Source organism: Corvus brachyrhynchos, unplaced genomic scaffold (genome assembly GCF_000691975.1).
Source record: "Corvus brachyrhynchos isolate BGI_N302 unplaced genomic scaffold, ASM69197v1 scaffold114, whole genome shotgun sequence".
Classification (NCBI taxonomy): Eukaryota; Metazoa; Chordata; class Aves; order Passeriformes; family Corvidae; genus Corvus; species Corvus brachyrhynchos.
Genome location: NW_008238337.1, coordinates 7,141,226 through 7,156,951, shown reverse-complemented (window position 1 = coordinate 7,156,951; position 15,726 = coordinate 7,141,226). Strand labels below are relative to the sequence as shown.

Sequence of the window (15,726 nt, the reverse complement as noted above, 5' to 3'; positions counted from 1 at the left end):
GCAAACACTCCTTTTTAGATCCTCCCAATTTCTCCTCAGCAGCCGAGTGAGACCAAAGATGAGGTGGTTGTTTACACCGACCTTTTCCACTACCTGTTGCGCAACCAAAGAACAGACTTTGCTAACCAGGTTTGTCTAACTGCTGCCAGGGGAGGTTTCTGTGGGAGTTTGTGTTTCCTTTCGTATCCTGCTGCCTGAACACTCTTCCATCACTGCCTGCTGCAGCAGCATATGGCCAGTTATTCACGGGACTGCACCAGACACCCTGGCTGCAGCATGGACTGTGTACAAATATACACACCTACACATGGATGTGGTGAGAGGCCCTCCTCCTGATGCACATGCAGTATTGAACAGTGCTGCTTATTCTCAGAACAGAGGTGGCTGGTTTATCAACTCTTTAAAGGTGATGCCTTCTGGCACTAGAAGATGCTGAAGCCCAGTGCCTGCAGGTGGGTGCTGCAGGTACCCCAGGGGAGACTTCAGTTCCTGACCTACCTTTTGAAGTTTTTTGTTTGGTGAGGGTTTTTTTGGATGGGTTGTTTAGGCAGATCCCTAAAGTTAACTGCTAACAAGGTATTTGTGTTTTGTTTTGTACCTTCAAAGAATGTATAAAATATTTTCTTCCTCTTACAGCTAAAGCCACTGTTTTGAAATTCTCATCTTTTCCTTTTTTTTCCCCCAGGAACACAGCCAGCTTCTACCCAAACTCTTCAAAAACGTCACAGTGCAGAGTTAAGAAATTCTGAAAGCTCTGGGTGGAATAAAGCACTTTAATACTCTCAGCTGTAAATATTGACTAGGATTAGTTTTTAAATAGTATTACTTATGGCATTTATTTTGTTCCTAACAGCTATTATTAGTTTGAAGAGCTGTGCTGCCACTTTTAATGACAGAAAACCTCATCCCTCATGCATGGGTTTGGATTCAGTTTTACCCTCGTGCAGTGCAGGGTTTGCTGTGCAATTCTGTGTTCTGTAACCAAGCAGCAAATGGGATAAGCACTCCAAATGCTCAGTAAAGAGGGGGAAAAATCATTCCAATCACAATTGCATGGGGAAAAAATGTCAGAAAACATTATGGAGCTAGCAAAGAGAAGTATTCTTTTCAGCAAAACTGAGTAATATTCACCTTTTTTCTTTTTTAAATGAATTATTCTGGAATATACTAGTAAAGCTCTCTAGCCAATGTGTTAGGTAGACTAAATAGGACAAAAATATGTGGGCATTACCTATTTTTTCACTGTAAAACAGAGCTTCAAAGTAAAAGCTTGAAGCTACACAAGCTGACAAGAATCTGGTGTGCTGGGGTTCTTACTGTCAGGTCCTTAAACTGGTTGGGAATGGAGGCTCAAAGGGAAAACAACAGATTTAACATCCAGGTAATACATCCTAACTTGGAAGACTCAGAATAGCATTTAGCAATAAAAATCCACTTATAACTTAGTAGCAAAACATGAGCTGAGGTTTCCTTTTAGAACTCTTTTTGTTAAGAGCAGCTGGTTACAAAGCTTTCTACTCAAAACTGTTTTGTTGGGTTTTTTTTCCTCAGGAGGGTGGCACATGAGCCCTAACAAAACACATTTGACTCTAGCAGTCCAGTCAGTAGATTTTATTCGAAATGATTAAAGATTAATTTGGATTGCAAGGAAAAAAAAAAAGGTAAGTCCTAAGCCAACACTTACCTAATGAAAGCAACTGAAACTCAGCAGCACTGAAAAGAATACCCAACAGAGATAAATACAGCTTCAACATATATTCATGGTCTGTCTAGAAATGTCTTTGATGTTAAACCTCATATGGCACACTTAGCATTTTTTATAATTCATTTCCTATGGAAACTAATGAGCTTAAGGGTGAAATTACCTCATTGAAAGTCAAAATGGAAGTGTGAAGAAAAGGAGGATGACCTCGAAAGCAGATTTAGAAGCAATTTTTGCATATTAAGCATTGCTGTGGGAAATAGTATAATTGGTTTTCTTCAGAACTTACTCCTTGGAATTGTGTAAGTGGTATTTCATGCAGAATGTGAGATAAAATAGGTGGGAAAAATGCAAAATCCTCATATGTTCTTCTTCAAACCAAGATGCTCTTTTCCTAACTTTCAGTGACTGTTGACTTATTTTTAAGAGGGCAGACTATAAAAAATAAGGCCCCTTTCCAGCAGACTTCTAAGGGGCCATAGGAAACCAGATTTTTAGAACATAATTTGGAATAAGCCTTCGCTTCCCAAATTCCTAACTCCTTTTACTTGAATCAACTTATTTCCCTAAGCTCTTGCTGCAGGCTAGGCCATCTGCCCTACACAGTTGTACTGAAAACTAGAAATTGCTACCAAATGGATGTATTTTGTTTGCTGAATGAAAGAGCTAATGATTAACCTTGGAGTGTAAAAGACTAGGTTTTTCCTGTTAAGTACAATGAGAAGAGTTTCAGAGTTTAAGCAGAAATTATCCTGTAGAGTTCAAGCACCTGAGCCACTCTGAGGGCTCTGGGACTGATTGAGATCAGCCTGTTGCCAGCTGGCCCAGCTGCCAGTGGCCATACATTTGTGCCCTCTGAGTCACACCAACAGCTTTCTTTATTCTTTACGGAGAAAGTGCTTGGAAGAGCTTTGGCTGTGCCAGATCTGATCTCCCAGTATCAGCAGCTTCCTCAAACTAAATTAGTTACAAGTCATTTGTTGACCTAATGGAGTATAAAACATTTAAACCCACCACTTAAAAATTACCAGTTTTAAAGGCTATCAGCTCATCTTTCTGGTGCACAGAGCAACACAGAGTTTTCACTTTCACATTACTTAACCTGAGTTTGAGCTCCACTTAAATTTAGTCAGACAGCTGGTTTAAGAACAGCAACATAGATTAGCTACAACATTAAAGGGGATCCAGCTTCAAGTATGGAAATGGCAGCAGCACAAAAATCCTGGGCTCCTAAACTGCAATTTGAAGCTTAACAACTCTGGCATCGCTGTCTTCCACCTCAGATACAACAGGGTGCAGACAAGTCCTCCTATTTACTCAGCAAGGCTAAAGCTCTGTTTAGAAAAAGTTGTATTAACAGTACTAATTTGAAACCTTATAATTTATATAAATTAGATCATAATAAAGATGAACACAGTATTACATTCCTTCTAGGCTGCTGTTAAATCAAGTGGTACAATACTTGTCACTTCAGTGTTTATGGAGTTGCAAGAAACTAAAATAGTATCTACTTTTTAAAAAGTAGCAAACTGTAAAATTTGTTAGCATCTTGAAGCCCTCTTACTTCTGTTTAATAGTCTTTTGTTTAATTTATAAATCCTGTAGAGATACTGATGATCCTTTCCAATAACATCTGACACTTTTAAGGAAGTTTGAGAATGACACAAAAACTCACGTCATTTTCAATTATTACAAGTTCAGAGATGGTATTTACCAGTAAAATCTCAACATTCAAATAATAGCTTGACCAAGCATTAGCAAGTGTTGCATACATCCATTTCTATGGCTAGAGTATATGGCACAGAAGAAACACAGACAGACAACTTCAGTATATTTTTTTCTTTTTTTAATTAATAACTTCTTAGTTCAGGAAAAAAATAAACCACAAAAGAGAACTGGAAGAACTACTCTCCACCTTCTTTATAAAAGAACTTTTGTCGAAGAGAGAGACCATAAACCTTGTTCACCACTATGTCAAATCCTATCATAATCACCTCGGTTTTCACATCTATTCTACCACATTTCATGCTCAGCTTCCAAACGTCTCTTATAAAGGAGGTGGGGATGTGCTTTAGACAGGTTAAAAATATGCTGCACCTTTACAGTATTTAAACAATTACACCAAGCATAGTTCATACATTTATCACATTAACTATCACCTGGTAACCATACATTTAAAAAGGTCTAATGTAGAGTATGTAATACCCATGACAGATACTCTTACTTACTTAAGAGCATATAAAGATCAGGATTTATTCACCCTCCCCATCCACAAGTCAATTTCTGATCTCTTCCTGGTACAATATAAATGACAAAAAAATCCCTTCATTCCATTGCACTACCGCAACCCTATATGCATAGAAAGGCAGATTAATTATCTGTGACAGGGAAAAGGAAGAGGGGTTTATAAAAAGAATTTGAAGAACATCTACTGCACAGGTAGTTTAGATGTTAAGCACATGAATTCTGCTGTTTGAGTTTTTCCCCCCCAGTTTTTTATTCTTATGGTCACACAATACATCCCTACACAAACATAACTTGAGTAAGTGCAAGTTACTCCTGACCAACAAAACAACTTCAGCATAAGAGGCTTGAACACCAGCACAGTGACAGGCTGTGCTGAAAGCCCATCTGGGGTGTGGGAGTGGTGAATGAGAATGTAAAGCACATTTCTGCATATAATGTGCAAAGGCTTGATCTCCACAACTGCACTCAATTTGCTACATGCACAGCCAGAGATGAAAATGAGATCAAAACCAGCTGGGAATGGTTGTCCTGAGAAGATACAATAACCATTAAAAAATCTAAACATAAAATACAAATACAGAAGCAACAGAACATTGTTAATAATACTAAAAGACAGAAACACACTGTTGTTGTTAAAAGAAGTTTCAAGTAATATTCCAGATCCAATTTCAATCCTACTCACAGGAGAAAATGCCCAGAGATTAGGAAGAGAAGTCCACACCAAAGTGTATTTTTAATAGCATAAGGGCATGGTCAACAGACCTATCCTTGCGACAGCTATTTTCAAAAATAAAAATCTAAACAGAAAGACATCATTCTAATTAGCATTCATAGTAAGATGTGCATTACTGGAAATAGTTGGTTAATTCACTGCAACCAGTAGACACGATGTGCTGCATCATTTGTGCTCCATTACATCACAAGATACTGTGTGTACACTTTTCAACACCCAAGTATAAATCCTGCTCATAAAATAAGGCATACTTAAAAACAACATGGTCTCTACAGAGGTAACTTGGTATGCTTTCTTCTCATTCTGCTTCACTCTTCTAGGTATGATGAAAACAAAATTGGTCTCAGTCGAGGTTTGTCAACATTAGCAACCAGATTATGATGAAACAGATTAGATCATATCAATCTATGGGGAAGGGGGAAAAGTTGGGATTTCTTTACTTTTAATGACACTTGGGACATCTCCCGAATGAGCTCTGCAGAAGGCATGAAAATAAAATCTACATTTACTATGTCTGTCAGTGACACCAGTGCTCCCCTTCATGATCCCTATCTCTATCCCTATCCAGAAATGCCTCCATATTGCTATAACTTGTCCAAACTCACTTATTTTCTGTAGGATTGTTCCTTCCAGTAAAGCTGCTATATTCTGTTTTAAATTATAGCTTTTTCTACATTTTCACCAGTGTATGCATGCTAGAGAACAGCTGCATTGCAGAGGTACATATTTAGCACATGGTATCAAAACAAAGAAGAAATACAAAAAAATTAACCACCAGTGTGTCCTACTGGCTGCTCTATGTCAAAAGCACTGTTTGGTCTTCTGATATAAAACACTAAAGAAGTAATAGTAGCAGAAGTCTGTTCTGCTTCAAGTATTACCCCAACTTTAAGCGTGATCTTCAAATTCTTGTGCAATTCTTTTTGTAATTTCACATGAATAAAACATCAACATGTCTAAACTAAGAAAGGAAACTGTACTACCTCCACTATAACACTGCACATGTGGTAGAAGCTTTAAGTTGAAACAGCTGTTTATTGATGGATTTTTAAAAAATGAATATTAATGTGGTTTCTAGCCCAAATGCAGTGAGTAGCAACAAAATATCGGCCTACCACAAAATGCAGTTACAAATATACACTGACAATCTCCTTCTTAAATATTAATGGCTCTTGAAATACCCATCAGATACTTGAAATACCCATCAGATACCCACACAAAACTTTTCTATTTTAAGTCTAACAATTTTTCTTAGTTTCTTCACAAGTAGTGCAAATACACTCCTTATTCTTAGGTCATCCCAAGATATGGCTGGTTTTTGTGTGTGTGATTTGTGTTCTTCACTGAAGTGATACAGGGACACTGCAGTCATGAGCATGGAATGCAATGCTTGCTGGACTACCTTGGGAAAAAAAAAATCTACCTTATTCATGTACAGCTGGAAAATTCTACAAATTAAAAATTTCACATCAGGTTACCTGATGCAAAAGTATTGATTCCCTGCTATGGGGGAACTGAGCAGATCCCCATAAACCTTAAACTGTACAAGCAGTGTAACAGGTTTTTGTCCCCTCTCTACAGACTACAAGTATTCAGTTCTTGAATCGTGTTTGCTCACAAATGTGATTGAATTTCCTGAAATAAAGAAAAACATAAGAGTATTAAAATGTAACAAAGTTCTCAGAAGTCAGGCAACAAAAGCAAGTCAGCATTTTTCACAGGGTATTTTAAATGTTACATAGTCTAAAGCAGGCCATTTACACACTAAAATGTCTGTTTTTCAGAACCTGTTTAGTTCATACTTTACTGCCATTTTACATGTAACAGGATTTTCAACATCTCTCCTGCCTAACCCTCATTAGTTTTATTATGCACACAGAAAACCTGTTATTAAAAAGCATTCCTCTGTACTTCTGCATACTTCAAATCCAGAAGGCAATTAAAACAGGAATCGGTGAATTAACTTTCCCCTGCAAGATATTAGTAACTTTTAGTAGACAGCATTACACAAGTTATTAAGAACTAGAATTAACCAGGCTGATGCTACATTTCAACATAAACACATTCTCTCAGTGGCTTAGAATCTTCTGGAAAGAAGTTTTTCTCAGCCTGTATTATGTAAGTTTTATGGGAATGGCAAACCTGTCATCATGGATTAAACAGGTAACATAATTTTATACCAAGCGCTTCTTCCCACTTCTCAAAAATGTTTCACTGTTCACTCCTTGTGCTTCTCTTACTTGGGCCATGTGGCCCCTGACACACAACGGAAACAGAAGTTGGGGTGTTGAGTGTGTCACTACATGTGGAGGAAATGGTGCAAAGGAGACCCTGAATGTCCCCTCAGCTGAATTAGATCAAAGATAAGAAAAACCTTGCTCACATAACCGAACTACTTAGCAGAACAATTTAGCTCAATTAACAAAATTTTTAAATTAACTGGATATAAAGAAGTGGTATAACAGGATTGTTTGCTTTTATGGATTTTAGGAACTAAGAGTAGCAGCCAGTAAAGTTCTAGGAAGCGCTAATGCTTGGGGAAAAAATAAAAGAAAAAAAAAAAGAAAGGAGAAAGAAAAAAAAAGGAAAAAACCCCTGAGTCATTTTTATTCCAGACAAAATTATCCACAACAGGAACAAAGATGACTGGTGAGTACTTTGACATTGAATTAACGCTAACATTTCAAAACAAAATCTCCTCTGGGAACACAGACAGTCCTGTAATGTGAAGTTACAGATAGCAGTGGTACTTCTAATTACATCTGCAACTTAAATCCAAAATTATTTTTGAAAGCTATTTGGTAAAACCGTTGAATTTGTAAGAGACTGCAGATGAATATTTTACAAATCTGTCTTATGATCTGCTTGCCTGAGCTGCACAGACTGGTTATTTTCAACCCACATTACCTGAAATATTAAAGGAATTATGCTAAGCGTGTATGTACATTGCAACATTAGAAAGATACTGCAGAATCTACTATTCATTAAGGCAATTTCTCAGTAAGGGGTAATAGCTCCTCTATCTAAAATTAAACTGAGAATTTAGAGAATTATTCATAAGGCAAGAAGGATTTTTCAACCCCCCCTGAAACCAGTTCGCACTTAGGGAGAAAATTTTTGTTTTCTTTTATGAGTCTTTAATATTTGTCTTACCACATGTGCATCTTTTTGTAAGAATGAAACTGCACTGGTCATCAGAGGCCTTGATTTTTTTTATTCAAGAAGCTTGATTTATTTTGGAAGGACATCTCTCATAAATGACCAGATACCAGGAATCCAAGGCCCCTGGATGTATTAAAACTCTTGACAAGTAGAGAGTTAATCTCTTCTCAGGCTTGATATTTAATTTTCAACGCATGCCAGATTTCCTGGGTCAGAGATATAAGACCTAGAAACTCCTCAGGAGCCTGCTGTGGCTTATGTTACATGCTCCAAGCTGCTCTTGTTACTAATTATTCCCACCAATTGATCCCTTCAGTGTAAGTTGTACGCACTAAAAGAGTGTCTCCTTCCACCCCAGTGGAAGAACAGACTCAAGAAGTGTCAGCCATGGGCTACATCAACTTACAAGTGCTGGCAGTGCCCTTCTGACATGCACAAAGGGCTCATTTCAAAGTTGTGTCAAAAACAAAAATGACAAAAGAAAAAAATCCTCAAAGCTCACCCAATTCTGCTTTATGCTGCAAGTTCTGGCACTTCAAACTTTGCTTTTTAGATTGTTGTTGATTTGGTTTTCTTTAAGGACACAAACCAAAACCACCCTCTAAAGTGTACAACTTACATGGCATGATGTGCTTTGACCTGAGTTCGACAGTTGCGTCCCCAGTAGCAATCAGGACGTGACGTGACAGTCACTACAAGAAGAACAAATGAAATGCTGCATTTATTACAAAAGTCATTAAAGGTGACCCAGATTATTAAGCCACTGCTAATGGTGGTTACTCATCAGAAACAAGACATGATTGGCAAGAAACAACTGCATCACTATATTGTTTCACCTTTCTGGAAACAAAGCAAACACTCTGTGAAGGACAAAAATTAATTTTCAGTATTAAGTTAATGCAGACTTATGATGAAAGTATTTGGTTCTCAGTGCTGTCAGCTGAAGTTTTACCATTTAGTTTAATAGAGGTGGACTTGACTAGACACTCAGCATTTGTCTAGCTGTATTTCCATACAAAAGAAAAATTATTAATTTGAGTAGAGTTTGTTGCTTCCCCCCACTTTCACATACTACAACTCAGCTGTCCAGCAGCTGAACTGAAAAGCAATGCTAAGGACAAACCAGGTACACTATTCTTGCTCATTATGCACAGCAGCACAAGCAGAGTGCTCAACAGCTTAAGACTGGGAAGCTGTTGCTAACAGCAAGAACTAAATTGACAGAAGTAATATTTAAAAGCAAACTGTTGGAACAGCTTCTGTTCCAAAGAAATTTAGGTCTGAAGGAGGCACAGTTGCTTGCATGCTATTTTATACTAAAATTTTAAATGCAAATATTTAGAATCCGTTTATGAAAGCATTCTTGATCCTAGTTGAGAGCTGGTAAAATGTTAAATTGTTCAGAAGGTGCATCATTTTATGCATTTAAATGGGAAAATTAAATTACAGCAACTGGTTCCTGTTGACTATATTCTGATTTTACTGAATTCCTCTTTTCACTCTGCAGATATACTTATTCTACAGATGAGAAATGATACTGAAAGAAAAGGTTCCATTAGGGAGTCTGAAAATAACTATACAAAAGCTCAGCAGCTGACAAGTAAAGCAAGGAGCATCTGAGATATTAGCCCTGCAAGGAGATTTGCACTGGGCTATATGAAAGGGCCAAAAAACCCACAGATACAAAGATAAAACTGATGTTAACTCTTTAAGTGACTTCTCCTTCCTTACTGTGCAAAACAATTCCCACCTGGCAGTTCAGCAACAGGAATATTCTGCCTGTACTGGTAGGCAAGTTCTCGAAAGCTGCGAAGGCCACAACAGTAGCAAAGCACTGTGTTCCCAGTAATTCTGTAATCTGGGGAGAAAACCAGTTTGTAAAAATGTAAGGCTTAATAAATCAGATTAAACTAAAGAGTCAGGACTGCACTGGTTCTGGACGCAGAACTCCAAACTACTTGGTAACATTGCTGAGTTACAGCCAGACAAGGAGTCACACACATGCAAACTGAACACAACACATACCTGACAACATAAAAACTCCTCTTTGAAGAGCTAAGAGACTTTCATTTAACATATTTTTCCATGTCAGACCCCTGGATGCCAGGTAATCCTGAAAAGAGCAATTTAAGTGTTTAATCTAGAAAAATTTCCAACTTTAAAGAGTAAGCAAGCCACTTATTCTCAAATATTTCCAAATTTATCAGTAACTATGTTTTCAGAATGGGTTTATGCTGATTACAAGTAAAAATTAAATACCTGTAACTTAATTAGCATGATACATTCAGACCACCAATAAAACCTTCCACTAAGTATGTTTTTTTCAGATCTCCACTTGTGCCAAAAGTTTGTAAACAGATTCATTCCAGTCACACTCTCATTTACCTCAAATCAAGACTTCATCTGCTCTACCTAATTTAGGCAACCCTGTTATGGTATGGACAGAATATTTGCCATAAAAATTAGTGTGCAATTTAACTTGTCTGGGACAGAATACTTAACAAGCATTGCTTTCCTGGCACATTTTTATTGAATTATTTTTCTCTTAAATAATATTTTGGATGATTGTTTGGAGATCATTTAATCAGCCTTTTAGAATCAGGTTCTGCAAGTGACACAATGCTGCCACTGTAACTATTAGGCAGCACATCACTTTCATTTCATCAGTGAGTACATCTTAAACTTTGTACATTTGTTATTATCACACACAATGGTTTTTAAACATACCTTGAGGATATCTGATTCGTAGTGGTTGTTATTCAGGACACCATCTAAACACTTCTCACCAAGATTTATTTCTAATCAGAAAAAGAAGAAGAGTAAAAGTTACCATGTCTCGCCCAAATCCCGTGGCCCTCACACATTTCCTGAAGGTTCCTCTGCTTCCTGAAATAACATGCACAGGCTCATGTGAGCACCCAGTACATGACTGCATTCAGTGTTTGCTAATGCATGTGATTTATAACTTCCAGTGGCAAAGACAAGATACTGAGATTTTACTATTTCAGCTTCAGTCCACAAACACTACCAAAGCTGCAGAAATTACCAGTAAAGCATATTCCATTAGCTCCAAACTGGAGCCAAGCCATTCCAACTGTTCTAATTTATTTTTTAAAAATGTCAAAAACCCTTAAGTTTCAGATGGCTGCATGTTTAAGAGGGCAAGGTTCTTTTCTAATCCGTTACCATCAGATGTTCAGTGCTCTTGCACTGGTTTGTATGATTCTCTTACTAGACTGAAATACACCATTTTTTTTAATATTGGAAAGCATTGTGCTCAGCAAGTGTAGTTTCTAAGCCCAATATTGTATGAAGACACAAAGTTAAATCCTCCCAAAGTTACTACACATACCACTTCAATTTTTTGTGTTTGCGATGTGAGGACACAGCCCTTGTTTCTTTTTGCATGACTGTGCAACAAACTAATCTATGTCTCTTAAATTACTTAAAGTTCCAGACAGACATTATTGAAAAGAGGCTCATAAGTAACAGATTACTGCACAATACCACAGAACGGTGCCAAGCAGCCAAAACATGCCATGCGAGTGCAGCCCCAGTACAAGTGACAGAAGGGTTGCAGACAAACTGTGCCTGTAAAACAACAAAGAAAATCCCTGTAAGGACTTGAATACAACAAAACTCAACAGTTACCATTCTCATAAATCAGTAACAACAGATCCCTAATAAACCTGGTTTAAAAAAGGTACAACTTTCTCATTTAAAATACATTCTTTAAAGGAATAATAAATTCCGTAAAGGAAGATTCTTTCGTGCTGTCACTACAAGAGTCTGAATAAAGAAGATCATATAAAAAGCAGTCTTTTAAGTAAATTTAAGTTTAATAATAAATAAGGAGAAAGTTAGCTCTGCAGAAAATAAAATAAAAAATGTACACACATTGCTGAGGAGCAACATGAGGATTCTGTTCACGCTCTGCTCTTCGGTCAGGCATTGGCTGAAAGCAGCAGGTGCATATTACATGACTTCCTTGAGCAGGACACACATACTCCTGAACAGCTGGATGAGTTAAAAAGGAAAAAAAAAAAATAGATAGATTGAACAATGTACACAATTGCAATTTGGATGAGGAATCTTAGCGAATACATAAAAATGTCAAAGTAACAAGCAAGCAACCTTTTTACCAAGACACTATAAAACAGCAGAAAAACAGCATTCAGACTTCTAAACTGCACAGGTGTGTAAAATATTTCAGTATGTAGAACAGTTTAAGAACTATTAACCATCAGCAACCCATTCTGGAAAATCGCAGAAAAACTACAGCCAAACATTGCATTTGCAAAGACACTGGTGTGGAGCTGCTCTCAGTCCTGTGAGAGGGAGCTTCCTTAGGTCTTAGTTCATTGTCCTAACACCGCTCATTGCTTAGCTCAGGGAAGTTGAAGATGATCTTTAAGGCTCCCTTCCGACCCAGGCCATTCTGACTGGGCCTCGAGTGTCTGAGTTGCAGTATTTTAGTGCCGCACTGCTGGGGCAATGTGACACTGACCTGCAGGGAAGTTGGCAGAGGTTGATGGAGCATCTCCCAGAGCCTGCATTCCTCCTGCCTCTGTCTCCTGGCCTGTGCCAGGCACAGCTGGAACAGAGTGTCTTCGGTACCCTGGGCACTGTCTGCATACTATATATGGTTGACTGAAAGAATAAAATAAAGTCATATGAAATTATACCAAACAAATGCAAATACATCACTATGCTAGACAAGGTTGGTCAGACTCTCAGAGTTTAAATTTAGGATTTCCTCATTCAGTAACGGATGGAAGTTTATGTAACTCAGTACCTTACAGCTCTGAAGACTGCAGTAGTTGTGACAGATAAAAACTTTGGTTTTTGTAGTATTCCTCAAAAAGTTTTAAACAAAAGGAAATTAAAAAAAAAGCAACGTGACTGAGAGGAATAAAGCTGGAATAGTTATCTACATGAAGAATTCTTCTGTTCCCCTATAGACATTTAACAAAATGTGTTTGCTGTTGAAAATAAAGAGGAGGTATTTTGGTACTTGGGAATTCCTAAGTCAAGCATCAGCTGTTTTGGTACCATACACCCAGTGAAAGCAGCATTCCAGACACATAAGAAAGCATCATCGCAATCATCGCAAATGCACTCATAGGATCATGGACTGCTTTACTTCCTAACAAGATCTTGGGCAGAAACCTGTCCTTTTTTGTTGCACAATTCACCATAGAACTGTTGGTCACAAACTGAATCTTACTGGACTTCTAGGAAGTTCTAATTTTTGCTGTCTGCTCAAGGTTCAAAAGCATGGCCAGCAAAACTGCCAAGTTAATTACTGTCAAGAATGAACTTACCTGAAAACAGATTCATTCTGGCAGTGATCATGGAAACACTATCAGCAATAACAGCATTTGTGCAACTATCTCAGTTTGTGTGTCTGTGCATTCAAACATAGGTACATCTAATTCAGCACACAACTTAGAAACAGACATACCTGATATCTGAAGATTCGCTATCTACATCTGACAATTCCAGTAAGTCTTCAGAACTTCCCTCCTCATCTGAAAAAGATCTCCGCACCTTAGGCTGTAACATGTCTTGAGTAATTTTGTTTCTGGCATCCATGCTCCGAACATCATCTTCATTGCGACATTTATCTGGCGTGAGAACCAAATTCAAATTTCAAGATAAAGAAACAGCTCAAATCCCTGATCTGCACTCTACTTTATTAACACAGTTACCATTATTGTGTTTTTATTTCCATAAGACTTGGTTTTGGGTAAGAGAGTTCTAGACCATCTTAGTTAAATTCCCCTCTCTGATAAGGAAGCCTAGTATCAGGCAACTTAAGTTTGGTTTTCAAGAGGCCATGGTCAAAGTTAGTTAAATCTACATTCAAGTATACTTTTCAGAAGTATCCTTCTCATGATTAAGTAACAAAATGAAGAATTCTTAGCATACTCACAGTATTAAATCATCTTCCACAGGTCATTATGTCATGTTAAATGCACTCATTTTCTGACAAACCACGTTAGAGAAAACAGCAGGAAAATAAAACACACAGGTATTTTATAGACAACAGTGTGTGAGGACATCAGTTACGCAGATCATATGTGACAGCCATCAGATTCTGCCACAGACACTGTTCAACTTGCCTGGATGCTGAATCAGATAAGCTTCTACCAGGTTGTTCAATATGTGATTTTTACAAATACGTTCTACTGGACAACGACAAGTTGGACATAGCGAAGATCTTTCCATCCATCCTGAGTAGCAGGCAGCACAAAAAGTATGCATACAAGGCTGCAAGCTGGAAAACAAGCAAATGGAGTCAAAATACAAATCTTCCATTTTTTCAGATACAACCATAACACTCAAAAAACTATTTAGCATTGATTTGACTATATAGATGAGGTAGGGAAAGGAAAATCAAGAGAGCTTGTGAAAACACTGATTATCCTGACCTCCTCAAACAGTTGTCACTGAACATCTTGCATTATTACCACATGATTAAAGCTTTTGTCACTCTTACATACCTTACACAGTCATGCAGCAGTTCTTGGCAAATAATGCAAGTTAACGTCTCTTCCATCTTATCTGGTTTTACATTTGTTGTTTTTGCATCTTCAGAGCCAATTTTAATTATACATTCACTAGGAGCTGCTGGTGAAAGATTTGGACAAGTGTCTTCATCTACAAAGACAGAAAGAGAGAGTTTTCAAAGCTTTTTTTAACTTATTTTTATTTAAGTATTAAAAAAATCCCTGAAAGATATGCACTGATTCACTGTTCACTGGCAACAGTCCCAAAAGAGGTTCTTGCTTTACACACTACAGCTTCTGCTACTGAAGACATTATTTTCATGGGACCAGAAATCAAGGGAGACACATGAAACAAGCTGAAGGATTGATGACAGCAGTTGTAATTCAATTTGGAGGGGAGAGGGTGAGGGTTAAGTTGCAGAATACTGTAGTATACTAGCCTCTTCTTAGTTTCTTCTTAGCAGGTTCCAAACCTTCTTCCTCCCCCGTTCTTTGAGAATCTGATTCTGCATTTTCTTCGTCACTGATTTCGGGAGCAATTGCAGAAGCTTCAGCATTCATCTCCAGCTTTTCATGCTTGTCGTGCAGTGCTCTTACACACATGGATTCTAAGATGGGGAAAGCAGGCATAGGAGTGACAACTGAGGACTGTGATCCTATAAAACAAAAACAGAAACATGAACATGGCTGTACAGAGCTATGGGACATGTGAAAACAAAAGGTACTCAAACCCTGATGAGGCACATGCATCAATCCAAACATCTGAATAGGAAAAAGTGAAGCAGTAAAGCAATGTCTGCATAACTTCCTAAACACACTCTGAACCAATCTGACTAATTGGAAGACCTGGGGGTAAACAACCTATTAGTTGTGTAACCCTACTTAAAACCCCCATTCCTCTTTCAATTGCAGAGTATTTATTCGTAAGACTATTATCCAAACCAGGTCTTCCTGTCAAAGATGCCAGGCCGGAGTTATGCAATAGTGATCATACATAAGAGGTTGGGATCACAGCAAAGGGAAAGCTTTGTTTCCATAGGAGCCAATGAAGTCCCAATGACCTGCTGACAAATGCATAAAGGAATTCTCACAATTCTTTCACTCATCCATCAGGATTTACCCTGCCTGCTCATAGAGAGAAAGTTAAAATACACATATCCACCTAGTAATTTCACTAGAACTTTACAAAGCAAATTCTAAAGACCAAGACAGAGGTAAGAGATCAATCTGTTTAAATTCAAAACTGGAGCAACAGTTGGTGAGTTGGACTCAGTGATCCTGAGGGGTCCTTTCCAATTCAGCATATTCTATGATTGTGTGATCAAACTTTAAATACTTGACACAAGTCTCACCAGATGTAGATGGATTAT

The 15,726-nt window shown here is 37.8% G+C and overlaps 1 protein-coding gene across 1 annotated transcript in view; it reads right to left on the bottom strand.

The window, feature by feature from the left end:
• Nucleotides 1–3,531: 3,531 nt before the first annotated feature.
• CHFR (checkpoint with forkhead and ring finger domains, E3 ubiquitin protein ligase) overlaps nucleotides 3,532–15,726 on the bottom strand; it is a 21,411-nt gene continuing 9,216 nt past the window's right edge. The window contains exons 6-18 of the mRNA XM_017734731.1: nucleotides 15,709–15,720; nucleotides 14,797–15,012; nucleotides 14,351–14,507; nucleotides 13,970–14,124; nucleotides 13,309–13,471; nucleotides 12,352–12,494; nucleotides 11,742–11,861; nucleotides 11,352–11,435; nucleotides 10,572–10,642; nucleotides 9,870–9,957; nucleotides 9,595–9,702; nucleotides 8,464–8,536; nucleotides 3,532–6,317 (exon numbers count right to left, since the gene is read on the bottom strand). Coding sequence (XP_017590220.1) covers nucleotides 6,275–6,317; nucleotides 8,464–8,536; nucleotides 9,595–9,702; nucleotides 9,870–9,957; nucleotides 10,572–10,642; nucleotides 11,352–11,435; nucleotides 11,742–11,861; nucleotides 12,352–12,494; nucleotides 13,309–13,471; nucleotides 13,970–14,124; nucleotides 14,351–14,507; nucleotides 14,797–15,012; nucleotides 15,709–15,720 — 1,433 coding nt within the window. The 3' untranslated portion in view covers nucleotides 3,532–6,274. The remainder of the gene's footprint in view (nucleotides 6,318–8,463; nucleotides 8,537–9,594; nucleotides 9,703–9,869; nucleotides 9,958–10,571; nucleotides 10,643–11,351; nucleotides 11,436–11,741; nucleotides 11,862–12,351; nucleotides 12,495–13,308; nucleotides 13,472–13,969; nucleotides 14,125–14,350; nucleotides 14,508–14,796; nucleotides 15,013–15,708; nucleotides 15,721–15,726) is intronic.